Below are 22,841 nucleotides of genomic sequence, written 5' to 3' on the forward strand. Positions count from 1 at the left end.
CTGAAGAGCCGCGTCACGATGCCCTTCAGCTGCGGCTCTGCAACACACACACACACACACACACACACACACACACACACACACACACAGGAGATGTTAGATTAACACTGCCAACACACACACACACACACACACACACTCTGAGGCTGAGTGCTGTACCGTCGTCCACTTTAAACACATTTATAATTCAGCTGCAGGATTGTTTGATGCTCTGCTGCAGTCTGTGGACACTTAACTCTTCCTCCTCTTCCTCCTCTTCCTCTCTGCACTTCAGCACTACTGCTCACTGAACACTGAACCACACACACACACACACACACACACACACACACACACACTGCATATGTACACAGGTTTCACCATTTTGTCTACAAACTCTTTAGCTGCGTGTTTCTGACTCGTCATCGTCTCTCAGATGTTTCCTGTTAATCTGACTCATGACCTCACAACATGAGACAGGTGAGCTCACACACACGCACACACACACACACACACACACACAGACGGACAGGTGAGCTCACACACACACACACAGACAGGTGAGCTGTAGTGTCACACATCAGAGTGAGCGCTCTGGCAGCAGCGAGGATCTCTGAGCACCCTGGCCGTGTGATTGGTCGATTGGATCTAAAACCCGTCAGTGAGGAAACAGAAGTAAACAGCTGACAGTGAAGTCCAACACGGTTCTGACCCGTCAAAATAAAAAGATCTTTGATGGTATTTAATCTCATACGGAGGCTCGAAGCTGCCAACATCAGAAATAAATAAAAACATATGAAAATGGTTCAAGAAATACGTCCACGTGTCCTCAATGATTATCTATAAAATCTGTTTTATTTCACATCTTTAAAATAGTGTTTAATTTTTTCATTTGTTATTTATGTGTTTCTGTTTTCTTTACTTCAACAATTTATCTGTCACCTTTTCATTATTTATTCTGAAATCTTTTTATGTTTAGATACAAATAAATAAATATGTAACTAGATAAATACATACATACATAAAATATATAAACATGCAAATAAATACATTTAAAACATTACAAATGAAAAAATAAAAACAACCTGAAAAACAGAATAAAAAAGGAAAAGATAAAAAATATGTTTGTGGAAATAAAAAATTGAAAATGTAACTAAATAAACAGAAAATAAGATGGAATAATAAATAAAGAGTTGAATCAATACAAAGATAAATAAATAAAGCAGCGACGTAAAACAAAAACAAAACTACATTTTATAAATCAATTAACACCTTCTGTATTTTTGGTGCATTTCATTGAATATTAATTGTTTAAAAATGTATTTTCTATTTTTTTTTAATTCATTTCAGATTTCAGCAGGTCCGCTCACAAGCGAGGACCAACTGGACCTCAGAACCTTCAGAACCTTCAGAGGAACTCTGATCGTCTCAGTGTTTTTCTGTCTGGTGATATTAACATTAATATCCCGGCTGCAGCGTGTCTGGCGGAGGTGAAGGTGTGAGGATGTAAACATGGAGGAGCTGCAGAGATGAAGCGATGCTCCAGATGACAATGTGGGCCAGAAGGACCGGCAGAAATAGACCCAAACACAGAGAGCCGGGCTAATGTGGAGCAGCCCGCTGTGCTACTTATCATCATGTAAGGACACAGACGGACGACAATGAGACATGAATCATAAAATAACGTTTCATTAAAGGTGATTCAGCTGCAGGAGGAAGACCAGCAGCACCCCGCCACATTAAAGTCACAACGACTTCCTGTTCCGAGCTCGAGGAGTCGCAACATCACGATACTGCAGATAAACATCAACACATGAAATACTGATATTTTCTTCTTGTTGAGCCTCCTGTCGACCGACCCGACTGACCCGACCCACCCGACCCGCCTGAGCCATCTGATCTGATTGTTTCTAACATTAAATTATCACCCAGTCATTTGTCACACTTTTCTTTACTCCCACAACTTTAACACTTCTTACTGGAAGTTGCAGTTAACGAACTAACGTTACAGTTAATGGATGGTTAATAACTGTGAGGAGTGTCGTACATAATGTGGAACAGAGGAGACAATGTATTAATGAGTTATTAGGTAATGATTAGTTCATCAATATCTAGTTAGTTACTGAGCCTCATTAACATACACGTCACTAGAATAACTGCTAACTGCTGCTAGCTTGTTAGCATGCTAACTACAGACGTCACAATGTGAAAACTGTCATTTCTTCACACTGTGCTGATGATAGTTAATTTATCTTTATTCTAATTATTATGTTTTAAATAATATCATCGTCATGGTGAAGCTGTTTGGCCGCCGTGATCGTGACGATCTGACAGAAAATAAAAGAGCCTGAAAAGTTTCTTCTGAACTGAATCTACAGTCTTTAAATCAAACGACTGTTGTCTCTAATTATCTTCAGGCTGAACTGATCTGAAGAAGGAAACCTGCTGGATTTTTATTCTTCTTCCTCTTGTGCTGATTAAAAAGTCTTGAAAGTGTTTTTATCCTTAAAACAAGCTGACGTCTGTGAATGAAGCTCCACAGACTCTTCACACATTCATCATCTGATCGCTCGTTAACACAGATCTTTTTATAGTCCAGCAGCCAATCAGAGAGCAGCCAGCTGACTGTTTGAGCTGAGCGTGTCGTCGATGTTACGACCGAGTCTGCAGCGCGTCACGTGTTCGACTCCTTCAGACTGTGAGAACAAACAGTCACAGTTTCTCTGTTTCAGATCGAACTGCAGCGTCTGTCGAGTGACGGCTGTTCCTGCTGCAGACGATCAGGATCTGATCCAGCTGATCACATCGTCAATAATCACAGTTCACTTCTGACATCTGCAGTGAGATCTGAAGTCTGAAGGGTTAAAATAATCTGTCTGTACATTTTACTGTAAATATTTTGATCCTGACGTTTCATTTATTTTCACTCTAAAGCAACAAACGTGTTTTTGATTCTGACTAAACTCCTAAAAATCACATAAAAACAGTAAAACTTTGTTTTAGTTTTATTTCCGTATATGAACTTAATAAACTCGTTTGTTTCTGATATATCTAAATGTTTTTGTCAATAAACGTTTGTTGAAGAGAAATCAGAGTGTATTTATTATTTACTATATAAATTATAGTGTTGATCAGTCATTGATTAGAGATGTATTTCTGATCACTGTTATTGATTAATGATCCAACACTTTTACATTCAGTTTTATATCATAAGTTAAATAACTGAGGACGTTTCTGAGACTTTCAGAATAAAAGCCTGACATGTTTATTTAAGTTATTCTGATAAAATATTTTTATCTTTTTATGTTTTGAAATGTGTAAAAACAAAAGTTAAAAATAAGGATTTAAATATTAAAAGTTAAATAAAAGTCACTGATGTAAATCTGTCGTCAGGTGTTTCAGCTTCAGGCTTCAGGAGCAGAACCTTCCTGACCCGCTCAGGCAACATGGCGTCTTCATGGTTGTTCGTGTATCAGATCTGATCAGCGAGACGATGAAACACATGAAGAAGACGCAGTGCTGAGGCGGCGAGCGGTGACGCAGAGCAGTGGAACAGCCCTTTAACTGCCTGTCTGTTGTGCTGCCAAGTCCACATGCAGCGCCGAGCGGCGGCGGCTAACGAGACGCTCATAAATATTGTGTAAATATTGAAATTCAGCTCGTCGTCCTGCAGGAACTCTGCTGACATCATCACTTTTTCTTTTTATCCCCACCTTTAATATTTCAAACTGCTGATGAAAATGATGCAGCGATCAACACGACGACTGGCTGCGATCAGTTTGTGCTGCGTTCATGAACCGACAGACGTCAGATTTCCACAGCTGAGTCGAGTCAGTCGAGTCAGTCGAGTCACCACACTGCTCACTGTACTGTTTCCTGTAGCAACTAGCTGCTGTCAGGAAGTAGCTCAGTTAGCCATGAAGCTAAGTGGCCCCGTTAGCTGACTGGAGTCACAGCCGCGGATCTCAGGGGGCGTCGCTGCACCAGACCAGGTCAGTGTGAAGACAGAGAACTACAGAGGTGATTTACACTACAGAGGTGATTTACAGACCAGGACTGTGACTCAGGAGAGGACAGAGAGCGTCTGATGACATGTGAACATCCTCACATGTTACTGTGAACTGAGGATTGATTTGGACCGAACCAGAGGAGACTGTGGAGACAAACCAGAACTGTTCTGGTGACGGTGACTCAGTTTGAGTCCAGTCTGAATGAAGCGAGTCTGACGACGAGTTAACGAGCAGATTAAACTGGTCTGAGTTCAGTCAGAGACACAAACTTGAGTTCAGACGGTGGACGGTTGGATTTTTATGTTCATGATGAAAAAAGGAGTCAAAATATTTCCTTTCTTTACATTTATGAGTTTATGTTGTTGAGTATTAGACTCAGTAGTGAAGTGAAGCTACAGACTGTCAGAGTGTCACCTCTGAGAGACGGAGGGCTGTTAGCATGCTAGCTGTTAGCATGCTAGCTGTTAGCATGCGTGTTTGTTTCTTTACTGTGTTCATGATGTCAGGTTATTTTTATTTATTATGTTTAAACTAAAGTTCAGGACGAATTTTACAGAATTGCTCCTTTAAAGCTAAACTTGGTCCCAGCCGAGAGTTTCTGGCCGGTGAGGTTAAAGCCGAGCCGACCTTCGGTCTCGGGCTGTGAACCCACCTGGTTTCCGTCGGACGGGTCGTTTCTTCCCGCTGCAGAAGCGAACTTTGCTGAAGACGCTGAAGATGTGTCTCTCACACAGAGACCTCGGGTCTTTGGTCGGACTCGAGCGTCTCTTGTTGGTGGCGACCTTCTCGCTGTTGGACTCTCGGGCCTGACGTTTTTGTCGGATTAGGGAGCTGGCGATGGCCGCCGCCATCTCCCTGAGAAGTGGGCGGAGCCACTGAGGAGAAATGATCTGCTCCCGAGTGTGAGGACGCTCGACTGTTAGTCCAGATCAGGTGAAGAATCATTAAAGGCTTCAGAGTTTAGAAAACCACATCCTGACACTTTGTTGCTGAGAGGAATGACTCCAGTCGTTCAGCACAGCTTCCGATCCGGCGACGCTCTGACATCTTGCAGACACAAGAATCATGAAACCTGACAGAACCTGCAGTACATTTGTGTTTACTGAACAATCTTTAAATCAGAGCGATCAAGTTGATGTTCGAGCTTCTGATGAAGAAAATTCAAGTGAATTATTGAAACATTCTGAATAAGTCAGCAGTGATTCTCTGATCCTGGAGAAGAAACTTTCATCTGAGTCTCAAACGGCCACGACAGACGGCTGCAGCACATATACACGCACGAATCAAAATGCATGCTGGGTAATGTATCCGTCTCCCTCGCAGGCTCTCCGGTGGAGGCACATGTCTGCAGGAGCTGCTGCCACGATGATGATGATGCTGCAGCCATGAACTGAAGAATCCAGCAGCTGCTGCATCGCCTTGTTTCCGGGGGCGGACGGACGCCGTCGCTCGTTCACACCTCCACCTTCAACATCAGCTCGCCGACAACTTTCAGAGGCGTCTTCAGGTCCTCGGAGGATCAGCTGAAGAGGAGCTGAAGACAGAGAAACAGCGCCGACGTCCAAATGAAACCAAAGAAGTTGAAAATAATCCCAGAGAGAAAGAGATGATGAACCGACAGAGACTCTACTCTGCTTCCTCTGATCGTCTCCTCCTCCTCCTCCTCCTCCTCCTCCTCCTCCTCCTCCTCCTCCTCACAGAGCTGCTCAATCTGGTGAGAGCGAGAGAGGAGGGGGAGAGAGAGGACCAGTCACAGAGAGGGGAGAGAGTGATGGAGAGACGGGTGGAGGTGTGGAAGCAGCTCCTAAAAATATTCTGCCTGATGTTTCGTGTTGCTCCCACATCAGACCACTCCACCTTCAGCAGCAGCGCTCAGCACTGGTTTCATCTGGATCCAGTTCACTGAACTCCAGACCTGATTCCCCAGGAGACTCTTATCAGAATCAAACCAGACCACATTTAAAGGAACAGTTCACCCAAAAATGCCAAAGTCAGGTGTCGTAGTCCACAGATTTAAACCAGAGAAACATCAGATGTGTCTGTCAGCTCGTCTGCTGTGATCTCAGCCTGCAGGAGAGAACACATCCCGACCTGATCCCAGACCAGATTTACACCCCCGACGTGTTCGTGCGCCCACATCAGACGGGTCGCTAACGCTTTTAGCCTAGCAGCTACAGTGAAGCTCGTCAACTGGTGCAAACTGGTTTCAAAAAGAAGTCTGACTGTACAGAAGCTTATGAGGAAATTAATCTTTTAAGTTTATTTAAAACCTCAGAGAAAACTTTCCTGATTAATTTATTGTCACAATCTCGAGTTTCAAGCCTTCTTCAACACAACATGAACATATGGTCTGTTTACAGTGAATGAGACCATAAAACACAAACGTATAATCGTACAATGATTCGTCTTTGAAATTTTGCCTGAAATGTCTCCAGTCGTTTATCAAACCAGCGTCCATGTTAAAACCACATTAAAATAACTCTGCTGTTCGACTGCACGGTTACATAAACCCTCTCTGTTCAGCAGCAGAGCGGATCACGAACATGTAGTCAGGGCTGAATAACCATGAGATCTGCTCTCAGATCAGCTCTGAGTGATGAGGCGCTGTGTGAGCCTGCAGGTATCACCACTATCTGACAGTCAGCCGGCGTCCTCGCACTCTGCTGCTGATGACTCACTGTGATGTCAGCGTGGAGCCGCAGGTGACACCAGGAAACTGATCCAACCTCAGATAGATTATCAATATATATTTACAGAGGACATGTTGATCCGATTCAGCTGCTCTGAGTCTTTATTACTTCTGTCTATCCAGAAAAAACCCTGGATAAACGAGAGAAAAACAGACCATTCAGAACTCCCCTGAGAATCTTCATGTTTTTAGTTTTCTTCAGATTTAAACTGATCCAGAGTCATTTGTCTGCACATCCATGAGTTCACTGTAAACAGGAAGTGCTAACAGCTAATTCGGCTCATGTTTAGTAGAGTTAAATAAAGTCTGAACACGACTCTCGTCTTCATATCCAGACACTCATGATCAGCAGATGAGTCGTCTGAGTGCTTCTGTACGTTTTACCAACATTCCCCCAAAACTCAAGTCAGATATATTTGGACTCTTTGGAGACTTTGGGAATCCAGTAAATCTTAAATAAGGTTTGGTTTGAACAACAATTCTGTGAGCACAAAAGATATTAACTTCCTCTCTGTGACACTCAACACACACACAGTGTGATGATGAAGATGATGAAGATGAAGATGAAGATGATGATGATGATGAAGAAGGAGAAGAAGAAGAAGATGATGATGATGATGAAGATGATGATGATGATGAAGAAGGAGAAGAAGAAGAAGAAGAAGAAGAAGAAGAAGATGATGATGATGATGATGATGAAGATGAAGATGAAGATGAAGATGAAGATGATGATGAAGAAGGAGAAGAAGAAGAAGAAGAAGAAGAAGATGATGATGATGATGATGAAGATGAAGATGAAGATGAAGATGATGATGATGACGACACCATGATTGTTCTCAGTGACTCAGCTGATAATTGGATTGTGTAACGAGCTCTTAACTGATAATTGGTCTCATCTGCACTCGGCTTCATCCACTAACAGTCAAACGGTAACAGCAGCACCAGACTCCCTTAACAAATGTGTCAGTTTAGTGAGTTGTTGAGTTGGAGACACTTTATAAACTCTGTGAAACTCTGTCTCTGACTCATTCTGCATTATTTGGACCTTCTTGTTCATTCAGCAAATGTTCTACATGAACTTCTTTCTGTCTTTGAGTGGAAACATGGAGTCTGTGTGTCTCAGTGATTGACGGGTTTACAGCTCTTGTGATCGATCACTGGGACAGATCCGGTCTGATCAGTCTCTCTCTCAGTGTCTGTTCTTGTTTCTTAAAGCTTTAACAGTAAAGCATCATTTACTGAACTGAGGTGACCTGGAAAACATGAATTAAGTGAATATTTGCGCGGTGCAGTCGTGTGATGTGTGAACACTTTGATGCTGTTATAAACTTAATCCTCCACGTCGAATCACTTTGTCTCAGAGCCCGCGGCCGACGTGTCCGGCAGCTTTCATGGCTGCTGCTGACGGACTGAACTAAACTGGATTACATCCTCACATCACTGACAGGACCCGGCGTCTGTTTCCCCGTCAGACAGCGTGTCAGTGAACGCACCGCCGTGCTGAATGTAGGCCTACAGCCCCATCAGAAAAATCCAGGTCAGCGTCTTTAATTACTGACGAGTATTTGTGTCCTCATACCTGCTCAGTGGGACCGAGAGCGGAGACGGAGGAGGACGAAGAGAAGCGTCTTCATCATTTATCTGATCATCAGCTTCCTCCTCCGTCACTGACACAAACATGTTACTGACCAACAGGAGGTCAAAATGGAAGAAGTTGTGTGTCACATCCAGTTTGCTCCACAACAGATTTACTCAGCGATCACATAAATATACAGATGTTTAAATATTCAAGAGCGTTTTTATGCAGATAACACACATTTATACCCCAGACAAGAAAACAACGTTCACCACTTATTATCCTGACTGACGTCCTGAAACTTTCTGCTGCTCACTGACAATACATCTGCACAGTATGGACAGAACCAGATGAGTGGGTCGGGACATCTCTGCAGTTCTACAGGACTTTCTCATGATGCAGAACATTTTCATCAGAATGTCTTCATGTTTTAAAATGTGGATCTTTGACCTTTTCTTTTCCTACATTATCTAAGACACAGACAAGCAGTCAGACAGCTCATCTTTGTTTACAGCTGGGTTCGGACCAGACCGGACCGGATCTCTATTCAGGTGTTCTGAATGAGCTGATAGAAGCTCCTGTTCGTGGTAAACTTACGAATGTAGAGACAACTTTCACTGGATTACTGTGATACTGAGGACACCTTAAAACATGAAGATTCTAAGGGGAGTTCTGAATGGTACATCAGAGATAATGTCACACACTCCTGCTGGGTGTTAATGAGCCGCAGGGTCGATGGTGATGCTGCCACAGTGGATTTCCTGCCCTTCATTCCTGTGTGTGTGTGTGTGTGTGTGCGCAGCGCAGGTGTGTTTCCTGATCAATAGACAAACTGCCTCATCAGAGGGCAGCACAAAGTCAGCAGGACGTTTAAACCATCGAACCACCACAGAGAGCTCAGTACTCACAGTACACAAAGTACTCGCAGTACACAAAGTACTTGCAGTACACAAAGTACTTGCAGTACACAGAGTAACCCAACAAACACCAGCCTGATTTGTCTCGGAGGTCACGGCTCAAAAAAGTTAAGAACTGCTGCACTAAAGCAGGAAATGTGGATTCATCCACCGCTGAAAACAGTCCCTCACACACTCACAACTTCCTTTCTAAACTTTCAATTTGTGATTTCAAAGATTTACACCTGCAGACCTTCTTTTTCTGGATTCAACTTGAGATTTGTTGTTTTTAAACAATCTAACACAACACCAGACTTCTATTGCAAAAACAGCTAATTTAAGACAGATTTCTTCAGCTGAACAGACACTGTACAGCCTGTTGTACTGAAGCAGATGTCTGTTCATTCAGCTCATACACCCACACACACACACACACACTGCAGATAAACCTTAAACAGAAGGATCTGTGTGTGTGTGTGTGTGTGTGTGTGTGTGTGTGTGTGTGTGTGTGTGTGTGGGCGTCAGCTGGATGTTCAAACCAAACAAAGACGCTAACAACAAACTGTGTTTTGTTCCGGAGTCTATTGTTGGACAGCGAACACACGAGCAGACTGTATTTTTATATCTAATCCCTCAGCGTGTCCTGCTGATGACTCATCGCACATCAAATACCAAACATAATCCCTCCGTCTTCACATCCAGCATCATCTGCGACCGCACGAGGAGGCAGCGTTAGCATCATGCTAACAGCAGAAGACGTCTCTCTGCAGCTCTTCACATTATTAACTCCATCCTGAGACTCTGAAATGTTTCATGCTGATGTGACTGAAGTTTGTTCTCTCAACATTTGAATAAAGTCACTGAGTTTCCTCCGACCACTCTGAACAGCTGATCAGCCTCCTCAGCTGCAGCCTGGAGACGCAGCTCCACCTGCTGGACGAGAGGAGAACTGCAGGTACACTGAGGCCTGATCACAGTCAGCTGATCGGATCCTCACAATCAATCAATACCCAGTTTAAAACACACAAACACGTTCCTGGAAATATAACAGCAGCTGTAAACATTACACATGAAATAAAAATATCAACCTTTATGTATATTTATTTATATGTTGACAACTTGAGATATTAAATGAGTTGTCATGACGACAGCAGAACATCGTGCAGGAAACTGAAACTAAAAGCACTTAAACTTTATTTCACTTCACTGCACAGGAACATCGTGAAGCTGTTCAGAGGATTTCACGCTGCACGAAGACACGTGAACTGAAACTGAGGATCAAAATTCTGAAAATCATCTTCAACCATCCAACATGTGATATTCACACTGTCGGTCCAGTTCAGCTGCTGCACAAACATTTGATGTTCGTGTCTTCTCTCAGCTGTGCATCAGTTTCTGTTTCCTCTGATCGTTCAGGGGAATCTGATCGATCACACGCTGACTGATCGATCGATCCATTCAAGATGTGAACACGCAGCAGATCTACACGCAGCAGATCTACACGCAGCAGATCTACACGCAGCAGATCTATGAACACGTGTTTTAAATGTTTGATGCTGAATCTTTAATTCAGCAGATTCTTCTGCTGATGTAAAATTGATGACTGTGAAACAACGAGCAGCTTTTAAAGTCGTTGCTGAAACACTTTGAATCATTTAATGGTCCGTGTTCCTCTGACAGGGAGGTTCTACGTTCCACAGCTCTTTGTCCAGGTTGCGTGACTGTGGTTCTGTCCGGATCGGTCCTGACTGTGGTTCTGTCCGGACTGGTCCAACATGACGAGATGTGAACTCCTCCTGATCGTCATGGTGTTCCTCCTCCTCCTCCTCTGTCAGAGACCAACATGAGCGACGATAACGATTCTTCATTCGTCCACATGAAACTTTAATGTCAAACTCTCAGTACATGAAATATAAATACAGAGATGCTGCTGCACTCGTCCTCCGGTACGACGAACAGATCGTCACTGTTCTCTGAGCTCGGAGGTCAAAGGTCGACGACAGACACAGAGTTGCTTATATTCACATTTTTCTTCTTCTTCTGTCGTCGCGCAGCAGCGAGTCGACTTCAGCTTCAGTTTGTTCATCTGATCACTGGACGGTTATAAAAGTCAGAACTGTTCAGGAGGTAAAACAATAATTAGATCAGTCAGTCTGACGAACTAACTGACCTGTAACAGCACTGTGATGACATCATCATCATCATCATCATCATCATCATCATCATCATCATCATCTTCACAGTCCAACGTCCTGTCATGTGCTGACTGAGCAGCAGAGGGCGACAGAGGCTCAGAGACGAAGTGAGATGGCACAGCAGCTGATCCTGGATCTGATCGTCACCGGCTGAACTGAAGTCCACCAGAAGCTTCAAGAAGAACGAGAACCTGCTGTGAATCTGATCCATGGTCAGTTTTCAGGTCGGTGATCAGCTGACTGACGCTCAGCTGCTGATCTAGTTTCAGGTTCCGTTCAGAACGAGCACGGCGCCTCCTGTTACTGTCAGTTACATCATCACTACAGTAACCTGTGTCCTGCTGTAGAGTTAAACTGACAGTCAGACTTCTGTGGCTCGAGTTCTGTGGTCCAGATGATGATGAACCCGAAACTGAAGCACAAACACAAACACACAAAAACACAAACTACACAACTACAGAAACTACAGAAACTACAGAAACTATAGAAACTATAGAAACTATATCAATAACATAAACTACAGAAACTATAAAACTATTTCAGCTTTTCCAACACACAGCTGGTGTTCTGTCGTCGGTTCCTCTCAGAGGTAAGAACCGGACCCCACTGGATCCGGCCAGGACCTCCAGCAGTGGATCACTTTGATGAAAAACATAGTATTCTGAGTACACAACACATTACTTCATAACAAGTTACCACAACACTGGTTGTTATATCAGTGCTTCCAACGATGCGTCCAAAGTTTGGAAGATTTTTGTATTTTAGGAAAATTTCTCCTGAAACACGTTTTCACAGTTGAAAGGCAAATTAATGAATTTATGAAGATTATCCAGTAAACAGTTCTCGGGTCAGAACACAGCAGAGAAACCAGAACCGCCTCGGGGCCTCCTTAGAGAGCTTTATCTTCAGCCTGAGTTCTAGAGATGTTAATCAGTCCCGGAGGCTGGTTGGGCTCGTGGTTCTGGTCTCGCTGACATCATCAAGAGTTCATCGTGTTAATTTTCAGACGTGTTGTTGGTTCTTGTTGCTCTGCTGCAGATCAACGAGCTGCTGAGAGCTGAAGAAACACAGCTGCTCCGACAAAAATACACTTACTGTAAATATAACTGAGACATCACTGTCAAGGTCACACACACACACACACACACACACACAGGGCTGCTGTGTGTGTGTAGTTGTGTGTTCTGTTTCTGTCTCGGCTCTCTGAGCTATAAATGTTTTTCTTTTCTGAGTCGTCGTCTCCACATTTAACCCTGAACAGTCGAGTGAAGGAGAGAATCTGCTGAGCGGTTCTGGAACTGTTGGGCCAGATTAACTTCAGAACTTTAGAACTTGTCTTTGTGTCTGCAGCCCTCTGTGAAGTTTTAACACATTTTAAAGTTTTACACATTCACACTCAGATGTGCAGACTTCTCTGTAGTCTCAAACACGACGTGTTCGTCTCCGTCCCTCGTTGTGTTGGATCACGTAGGAACACGTAGCTTAGCTTCACTAGCTAGAACGTATGCTGTGTAGAGGCTGTAGCCTGATGTGGGTGTGACCAGACGACATGTGAAGACGTGGAAACTAATTTGTGTTAAATAGCAAGATAGTAATAGCACACACACACACACACACACACACACACACACACACACACTGCTGCAGCCTTGGTCACTACAGTCAGAATCACACAGGAAAGTTTCCCTGATGTCAGAGTTCATATGTTATAGGTGAAGGACTCGACTGTAAACATGTTTATGTGAGTGCACGATGAGACGGTGTGATGGAGGTGATGGAGGTGATGGAGGTGTGACGGAGGTGATGGAGGTGATGGAGGTGTGACGGAGGTGATGGAGGTGTGATGGAGGTGATGGAGGTGATGGAGGTGTGATGGAGGTGACGGAGGTGATGGAGGTGATGGAGGTGTGATGGAGGTGATGGAGGTGATGGAGGTGATGGAGGTGTGATGGAGGTGACGGAGGTGATGGAGGTGACGGAGGTGATGGAGGTGATGGAGGTGTGATGGAGGTGATGGAGGTGATGGAGGTGTGACGGAGGTGATGGAGGTGTGATGGAGGTGATGGAGGTGACAGAGGTGTGACGGAGGTGTGACGGAGGTGATGGAGGTGTGATGGAGGTGTGATGGAGGTGTGATGGAGGTGATGGAGGTGACAGAGGTGACGGAGGTGATGGAGGTGTGATGGAGGTGATGGAGGTGATGGAGGTGTGATGGAGGTGATGGAGGTGTGATGGAGGTGATGGAGGTGATGGAGGTGTGATGGAGGTGATGGAGGTGTGATGGAGGTGATGGAGGTGTGATGGAGGTGATGGAGGTGATGGAGGTGTGATGGAGGTGATGGAGGTGATGGAGGTGTGATGGAGGTGATGGAGGTGATGGAGGTGATGGAGGTGTGATGGAGGTGATTGAGGTGACAGAGGTGATGGAGGTGTGATGGAGGTGATGGAGGTGATGGAGGTGTGACGGAGGTGATGGAGGTGTGATGGAGGTGACGGAGGTGATGGAGGTGTGATGGAGGTGATGGAGGTGATGGAGGTGATGGAGGTGTGATGGAGGTGATGGAGGTGATGGAGGTGATGGAGGTGTGACGGAGGTGATGGAGGTGTGATGGAGGTGACAGAGGTGATGGAGGTGATGGAGGTGACGGAGGTGATGGAGGTGATGGAGGTGATGGAGGTGACAGAGGTGATGGAGGTGATGGAGGTGACGGAGGTGATGGAGGTGTGATGGAGGTGATGGAGGTGATGGAGGTGACGGAGGTGATGGAGGTGTGATGGAGGTGATGGAGGTGATGGAGGTGACGGAGGTGACGGAGGTGTGATGGAGGTGATGGAGGTGATGGAGGTGTGATGGAGGTGATGGAGGTGATGGAGGTGATGGAGGTGATGGAGGTGACGGAGGTGATGGAGGTGTGATGGAGGTGATGGAGGTGATGGAGGTGACGGAGGTGATGGAGGTGACGGAGGTGACGGAGGTGTGATGGAGGTGACGGAGGTGATGGAGGTGATGGAGGTGATGGAGGTGTGATGGAGGTGATGGAGGTGTGATGGAGGTGTGATGGAGGTGATGGAGGTGATGGAGGTGATGGAGGTGTGACGGAGGTGATGGAGGTGTGATGGAGGTGACAGAGGTGATGGAGGTGATGGAGGTGACGGAGGTGATGGAGGTGATGGAGGTGACAGAGGTGATGGAGGTGATGGAGGTGATGGAGGTGACGGAGGTGATGGAGGTGTGATGGAGGTGATGGAGGTGATGGAGGTGACGGAGGTGATGGAGGTGACGGAGGTGATGGAGGTGTGATGGAGGTGATGGAGGTGATGGAGGTGATGGAGGTGTGATGGAGGTGACGGAGGTGATGGAGGTGTGATGGAGGTGATGGAGGTGATGGAGGTGATGGAGGTGACGGAGGTGATGGAGGTGTGATGGAGGTGATGGAGGTGATGGAGGTGACGGAGGTGATGGAGGTGACGGAGGTGATGGAGGTGTGATGGAGGTGTGATGGAGGTGATGGAGGTGATGGAGGTGATGGAGGTGATGGAGGTGTGATGGAGGTGATGGAGGTGACGGAGGTGTGACACGCCGAGAGCTGATCACAGATGTTAACACTGATATTCATGCAGTGCAGCAGCAGGAGGATCATCTCACTCATTCATCTTTCATAAGTCATAAAAACTCTCGTGTGTTTATATCAACACTGTGATGTCGTGACAAACTGACAGAAGTCGTAACTCCTCTGAGGAAGATGTGTTCACATCCTACAGCTGCTGTTTAAACACATGTTGTGATGCGTCATCTGTCCACAGGTGGAGTCACTGTTACTCACTAATACATTAATAAACTCTGTAATAAACTATTTATTACAGGTGTGCGGCCACTCGGTGAGGTGAAGTGAAGTGTTTCCAGCTCTCTGTGCACGACTGCAGCATCTTCAGTGTGTCACAATAACAAGCCGACAGCAGAGTGAAGGAGTCAGACTGATCACCAGACGATCAGACAGCTGGTGATCGATTGACTGATTGATTAACGGCTGCAGCTGTAGTCACAGGGTCTGTATTCCCTCGCTGCTGTGTGTCTCTACAGTCTGTGGACACTGTGACATAAAACTTTATATAACACTTTATATTTAGTGCTTTAAATGACTCTTCACACAGTGTGTGACTTCATGCAGCAGCTGCTTTGTTTGCTGGTACATGTGACTCTGTGCTGCAGCACAGCTGGGATCCCTGCAGACTCTCCATGCTGCTCCGCTCTGTTTGCATGTGTTTGAATATTATCTTCAGGTTATTTGCATCAAAACCAAACTGTGTTTCTATCTACACCTGAACCCGTCAGACCTCAGAGAGCTGGACAACACTGCTGCATTACACCTCACACGACAGAGTGAGCGGAGTGACGAGGTGATCGATCAGAACATCTAAGATGTTCTCCAGTATCAGATCTTAAAGTTTAACTTTCTGAATTGCAGAGAAAAACTCTGTTAGCACGCAGGTCGCTAAGCTAACATCAACCATGATGTTCAGCTGAGTTCTGAAAATCTGTCCACGCTTCTGTCCAGAGTGCCTGATGGTACCAGCACACCAGGACCAGTCCAGGACACTTAACATGCAGACCAGGGGAATCAAACCAGCAACGTTCTGATCACAAGACTGTGACTCTGCTCCTGAGCCTCAGGCTGGAGTTCCTGTCCGGTTCAGTGCTGGTGACTTGAGATGAAGCTCGTCTAACAACAACTAGAGATGATTGCTGTAATACTGATCATGCTGCGCTACAGCTCCTGAAGAAAACTGATAAATTCTGACTCTGAACAACGATCCGGGCTTCAAGTACGTTCGGCTCAGTTCTGTGAAAGTGTTCAGTGTTCAGAACGTGTTCATCTTTAGTTAGAATCTGTTCACTGCTCTTGTCTGACAGGCAGCAGGTTCATGTGTTCCTCATTTACTTCTTTCAAAAAGTGTCAAACCAACAGCAGGACGTCGACCTGCTGAGACTCATTACAACTCCACTGATCACAGCAGCGCTGAGTACTGGTACCACACTCAGTACTACAGTGGGTTCTGTGGGTTTTGGGGGTTCTGGGGGTTCTGGGGGTGGACTCACCCTGCTGGCTGCTCTCTCTGTGATTGCTGCCCTCCTCCTCGTCTGCAGGCTCTCCTTTACTCTCTCCTGACAGCAGACGTCTGAACAGGCTGCAGTACCGCGTCATCGTCCCTGCAGACGGACCTGAGTCAGCTGGCGGTCGGCTGGCGGTCGGCTGGCGGTCGGCTGGCGGTTGGCTGGCGGTCGGTCCTCTCCTCACACTGTGAGAGAAGTCATGATGTGATCCAGAGTCCTCGGCTGTGGCAGCTCCCGCCTCCGTGTGACGACACCGTCAGCTGTTGGTGCTCTGACAGCAGAGGGCAGAGCAGCAGTCGTCACAACACCAGCATCTCCTCCAGCTCCTGTTTCATCAACAAGTTAAAGTGTGCCGGCTGTCAGGAGAGTGTTAAATCTGATCTACTGCGGGCCGTTAACACCCGTCATCCTGTCGCTCAGCCGGAGTGATGGCACAGATGTTTCAGGCGCCACGAGACGGAAAAAAGCAACACAGGTTTAACTGTTCTGACATCAGAGCCGCTCCGTGGTCAACGCAACGTACAGCGCTGGATCGTGGTCACAAATCAGAGACGTCGCTTTTATAATCTGTCATCCAATAAAAACGACTTGCAAACTGAGTCCAAAGAGTTTATTTTTCTACACAGTCGTTCTGTCTCTTCTGTAAAGAAATAAGATATCTGGTTTGTTCTCTGCTGAGAACAAGACGTGAGGAAGCGAGCAGAGAGCTCCACCTGCTGACGGACGAGCTGCAGAAACATCCAGGTGTTTCACGCTGCAGGCTAACGCTAAGCTAGCTGCGTCGTCTGTGAAGAAAAGTGGAGAATCACAGATCATATTTTTTATTTTGACGACCAGAATCCTGCAGACTGGTTCTGATCCGCTCCCCTTTCTCTTCAAATAAACTCAGCACTTCCTGTATCATTTTCTTGATGTCAAAATAAAAGCCCTCTAATGTTTCCTTCACTTGTCCGACTGAACACAGAAGCTGTGGTTCTGTTCGGTGTGAGTCCAGACTCGTGTTCTGTCGGGCTGAGCGGAGCAGTAAGAGGAGGAGGTTTATTCTCAGAGTGTCAACAGCAGCGACACTATTAATACCAGAGGTTCAGGGAGGACGCTGTAAAGGTGCAACCCGTAAAACACGGGTCCAGTTTCATCCAGCTCCTCTGTAGCTGCTCACACACACACAGCAGAACCGCTAACTGCTGCTCACACACACACAGCAGAACCACTAACTGCTGCTCACACACAGCAGAACCGCTAACTGCTGCTCACACACACACAGCAGAGCCGCTAACTGCTGCTCACACACACACAGCAGAACCACTAACTGCTGCTCACACACAGCAGAACCGCTAACTGCTGCTCACACACACACACACAGCAGAACCGCTAACTGCTGCTCACACACAGCAGAGCCGCTAACTGCTGCTCACACACACACACAGCAGAGCCGCTAACTGCTGCTCACACACACACACAGCAGAGCCGCTAACTGCTGCTCAGTTAGACAGAAACTTGAGTTCAGACGTGGACGGTTGTGAGTTCATGTTGTTGACTTATCAGCCTCAGCAGTGAACTGGCTGCTCACCTCGGAGATACAGACACTTTGTCTCGATGTAACAAGGTTTTTCATCAACTCAAAAGAATTATAGAGATAATTTCACCTTCTGGTCACAAGAACAAACCTGTCGAGTGACACAATGACTAAATACAGAAACTGAACTCAACATCCCAACAAAAGAAGATTTGCGCTCCTTCTGTTTGGTTGTTTTCTCACTGTGCTGCAGTTTCTCTCTGAACCCTTCATGTGTTGTCAGGATGTTGTGTTGATTTGACCTCTCAGGGCCACCGTACTTCTGACTGAGGTTAACAGAGGAAAACCAGCTGAAAGACAAAAACCCTGAACGTCCATTACAAGATGTCACAAACAGATGTTTGTTGGACTGAGACCTGATTTTGTGTCAAAACATCATAAGTGGAGACATCAGCTTCTTCAGACTGTAACACACACACACACACACACACACACACACACACACACACACACACACACACACACACACTGCAGCGTCACGTCTGCCAGCTTTACATCACTGTCAGCGTCTCTAATGGTCCTAAAGTGAGGATGAATATTTCAGCGATGGAAGATTAAAATCGATACCTGAGCAGCAGCAGGAGCACTAATGCTTCCGTCCACTCTGACTGTCATATATAATATTGATAACGGACATCATACTGCTGATCGATCATCAGTTAAAACACTACAGTGAGTTCAGGATGAGCCGCTGCGTGTTCTGCTGGACTCTGAGCAGAACATCATGTGCTCCTCAAGTAAAAGTCAGTAAACTAAAATATGATTTGACAGTTTCACTGTGTGTAAATATGAATCACAGACGTGTCAGAATAAAGTCGCTTATTATAAAGTCGGATTATTGATGACTGAAACAATAAACATGGATCTGATTGATGAAGCGTTCCACCCTCAGTCTGTTCGTCATGTTCTGATGCTGGATATCTGCTGCTTGTCTCTGTGTTGGACTTCTGTATGAAATGTTCCTGATCAGCTCATCTGTAAGCACAACACATCTTCATCTTCATCATCCTCGTCTCTGAACCTGACCTTCATACAATGTGATTTAGTGAGAAAACACTGAACACACGTCTCCTTTGTCTGTGTGTGTGTGTGTGTTGCAGCTGCAGTGATGCTGCTGCTATGTGTCACTGCAGTCTGTTCTCAGGTTGGCCAGCAGGGGGCAGCAGGAGGCGTCAGGGTGTGACGGAGGAGCAGACGGAGAGCGGTGAAGGACGGAGGGGACGTCCAGCCATGTTTCCTTCAGCTGAAGACGTGAAGACAGGAAGCAGAGAGACCAGTGATGACATCACAGCTGCCTGTGCTTGTTCAGATCTAATAATTATTGCATCTGAACTTTTTGATGTTCAGTTTGTAGATCATCATTTAATTATCTTGTTCAGTTTTTTTTTAAATCAGAATATCTTAAAACTCCTAAAAGATGATTAGTTCATTAAACTGCAGGTGATGTGAACGTGTCTGACTTCAGAGGAGCAGAAGAAGAGAAAGATGAAGAAACAACACACACACTGTTCTACAGTGTTTACATGTGGCGGACCCTGCCACCTCCCTGTCTTCACACAGTGTTGTGGGACCTGGTTTCCTCTGAGAGCAGCTGGTTGGTTCAGACATCTCATCGCTCCTTTAAACTACAGATCCAAACTGACGGTGTTAGAAAACAATCACTGAAAGTGTCTACTGCTGATTATTGATCATGATCAGATTACACTGGGATCATATAGAAACTGTTCAGTGAATGAAGGAAGTTTTTTCTTGGAGTCTGAATGGACCTGGTTCTGATCACTGTGACTTATTTGTCTGTTTGAAGTATTTTGATTGTTCATATTCCAGATTATTATTATTTTGAGTTTTTGAATGTTTTGTTAGACGTGACGCAGGTGTGACTGCTGATAATTTGCTGGTGTTGTGTTCACAGACCGCAGTATTTTTCATGTTAGTCTCTCGGACCAACACGTCGTCAGGAGGCTGACATCGAACAAAAACGAGTATCGCTGTCCGACGTGTTTCTACTGGAGGAAACGGTGATTTTCACACTGACTTGATGACTGACAGTGAAACCACAACAGACTGAATCATCCCGACAGCTGCTGACTGACTGACGTCCACGGTGCGTTCAGGGACACGACAGACTGACAGTGTGGTCGAACGGCCACTTCAGTGTTCTCAATAAAGACCATCATCTCTCAGTATTGTCCTGTGAATGTTCAGGGTCTGAAGTCGATCAGGTTTTCCTCATGATGAAATGTTAACAAAGACTCGACCACATCTGAGCGTGTCGGAGGCTCACAGGTGACGTCACACCTGATCGGGATGGAAGTCTGTTTTTACTGAGATGTTTTTCATCACGTTTTACAAATGTTCTGTCTTCAGCAGGAACCAGAGAGCTGAGAGCTATACAGAGATAATAACACATTCACACAGGTGAGGACTCTTACTTTGGCGGGGTGAGTGTTTCCTCCATCAGGAAGTGTTTGTGTACAGCCGGGGCTGATGGGAGTGTTAATGCAGCGCTGCAGCACTCAGACTGCACACGACCGACCGAGCGCCGCATTACATTAGACCGTTCATCAAGCCACTGTGTGTGTGAGTGTGTGAGTGTGTGTGTGTGTGTGTGTGTGTGTGTGTGTGTGTGTTGCAGAGACCATTTGCTGAAGAGCCTCATAAATAATTGAAAGGTCTGCTGACTCTCTCTCTACATGACGACACACTTTAAGGTTAAGCTCTCTCTCTCTCTCTCTCTCTCTCACATTAGCTGTCTCTCGCCCCTCCTTACTGTCTCCATGGTGACACCCTTAAAGGAACACACCACAGTTTTATGGGCCGTCCCGTTGGTCCACACAGAAACATCATCATCCTCCATCACTGCTTCCATTAGCCCCATGCTAACACTTTAGCATCGATTATGTGGAGTGATATGAGGCTGCATGCTGACACTGAGACATGAGGAGGAGGAGGAGGAGGAGGAGGAGGAGGATGAAGATCACACATCATCACTTTCACATCAGGAACTCAAACTTCTCTCTGACGGTTTGAGGACAAAGCAGAACAACAACTCTCCGTCTTCACATCGTGGTGACTGCGATTTAAGTTGTGATTATACTCTGAAAATTAAACTCCACCTGTGACAAATGTTTGTTCACACAGATGCTGTTTATCCGTCACATCTGCTCGACTCAGTTCAGATTAACATTTACCACTCAGCCGGTCCACCTGCCTGAAGGTGAGTCATAAACCAGTGACCTCGTCTCTCCACCGCTAACAGCTCGGCTAGTTCAGCCACAAACACATTTCATTTCCTGTAACTCCTTCACAATAAAAGCCCCTTGTGATTAAGTGTTCTAAAAGCTTTTATCATGAAGCAGCCTCACAGGAAACGTTGTGTTTCTAGCAGCAGTGACTGAACGCGACTCCAGAACCAGCTGACAGTGAACACGACTCCAGAACCAGCTGACAGTGAACACGACTCCAGAACCAGCTGACAGTGAACACGACTCCAGAACCAGCTGACAGTGAAGACGTGGACCAGTGAAACACAGCAGAACAAACAGAGGTCCTGAACACACTGACTTCACCACACCACCTCTTCCTCTCAGTTTTCCTGCACTGACATGAGTTCAGTGCTGATCTGAGGGGAGACGGGTTTGTTATGGGTCGGTCACAGTCACGAGACGTCACACTTGGAGTCGCAGCCTCGCTCAGATTGTTGCAGTAAATCTGGTGATGGAAAAGCAGATCAGGGCGGCTCAGTCTGACAACACAAGTTCAATTATTTCACCACTGAACAGATCATGTTTCCAGACACAACTGGTGCTAAACAGAGAAAACTGAGAAAACCGAGTGGTGTTGTGTTCACTTCTGCTCAAAAGATAGAAAACCTACAACAACCAGAATGCAGTGCAACACACCGGACCAATAAACACTCAGCACCCGGGGCGGCGCCTCACACAGCCTGTGTTTGGAGATTATCGCTGCTCCCGTGTCGTAAAACCAAAAGTGAACACTGACTTATTATTTGAATCCATTCTTGATAAACCTGGACAAGCTGTGACTAAAAAGTGGAAATATTCTTTTAAATACGAGGAAACATTAAACTTCACTAAGTCTGATATTAAAAGGCCACGAGACTCAGCTGTTAGTGTGCAGACACACTTGTCCAGAAGCTTTCAGCAGAAACATGAAACCACCAGAACATGATGATGTTAAATACACTCATTACTGTGGAACGCTGTGCACACACACACCTGACAGAGCCACGCCCCTCCAGGTGGAACAGCCACACTTCAGGGAGTCCTTGTATGAAACAGAATTAACTGTCTCCGTCTGAGAGGTTCGGTCCAGACACTCTGGGCTCCTCTGCTGCTGAAGGATCAGGGTCACTGCTCCTTTAAATGTACATGCATGATGTCATGACATCAGTTGTCGGATGATGTCATGACATCAGCTGTTGGATGATGTCATGACATCAGCTCAGAACATAAATGGTGAAAATGGTTTTCGATTCTAAGGTCACGCTTCAATTCGGTTCGATTCATTTCTGGCTGCTCGGCCATTTTCAGACCAGACCTTTATGCAATATAATATCTGACCTTTGTTCACAATGTACCACACTACACTGTCAAATTCAAAACATCTATTAACAACATAATGTAACAATAACTTAGATCCAGAGACCAGAGAGACCAGAGAGACCAGAGACCAGAGACCAGAGAGACCAGAGACCAGAGAGACCAGAGAGACCAGAGACAAGAGAGACCAGAGAGACCAGAGAGACCAGAGACCAGAGACCAGAGAGACCAGAGAGACCAGAGAC

General features: G+C 45.7%; 1 protein-coding gene across 2 annotated transcripts in view; it reads right to left on the minus strand.

The window, feature by feature from the left end:
• The window catches only part of LOC119004436 (fibroblast growth factor 12-like), a 46,812-nt gene that overhangs the window by 13,990 nt on the left and 9,981 nt on the right, over positions 1-22,841 (minus strand). Inside the window, exons 1-2 of one of the 2 annotated variants that reach the window (XM_037071353.1) lie at positions 4,642-5,578; positions 1-37 (exon numbers count right to left, since the gene is read on the minus strand). The exon at positions 1-37 is cut by the window's left edge and continues 74 nt beyond it. In XM_037071353.1, the coding sequence (XP_036927248.1) occupies positions 1-37; positions 4,642-4,840 (236 nt within the window). In that variant the 5' untranslated portion in view covers positions 4,841-5,578. Of the gene's footprint in view, positions 38-4,641; positions 5,579-22,841 lie in introns of those variants that run through there. The other variant, XM_037071362.1, reaches the window with a different exon arrangement.

This window comes from Acanthopagrus latus, chromosome 2 (genome assembly GCF_904848185.1).
Source record: "Acanthopagrus latus isolate v.2019 chromosome 2, fAcaLat1.1, whole genome shotgun sequence".
NCBI lineage: Eukaryota > Metazoa > Chordata > Actinopteri > Spariformes > Sparidae > Acanthopagrus > Acanthopagrus latus.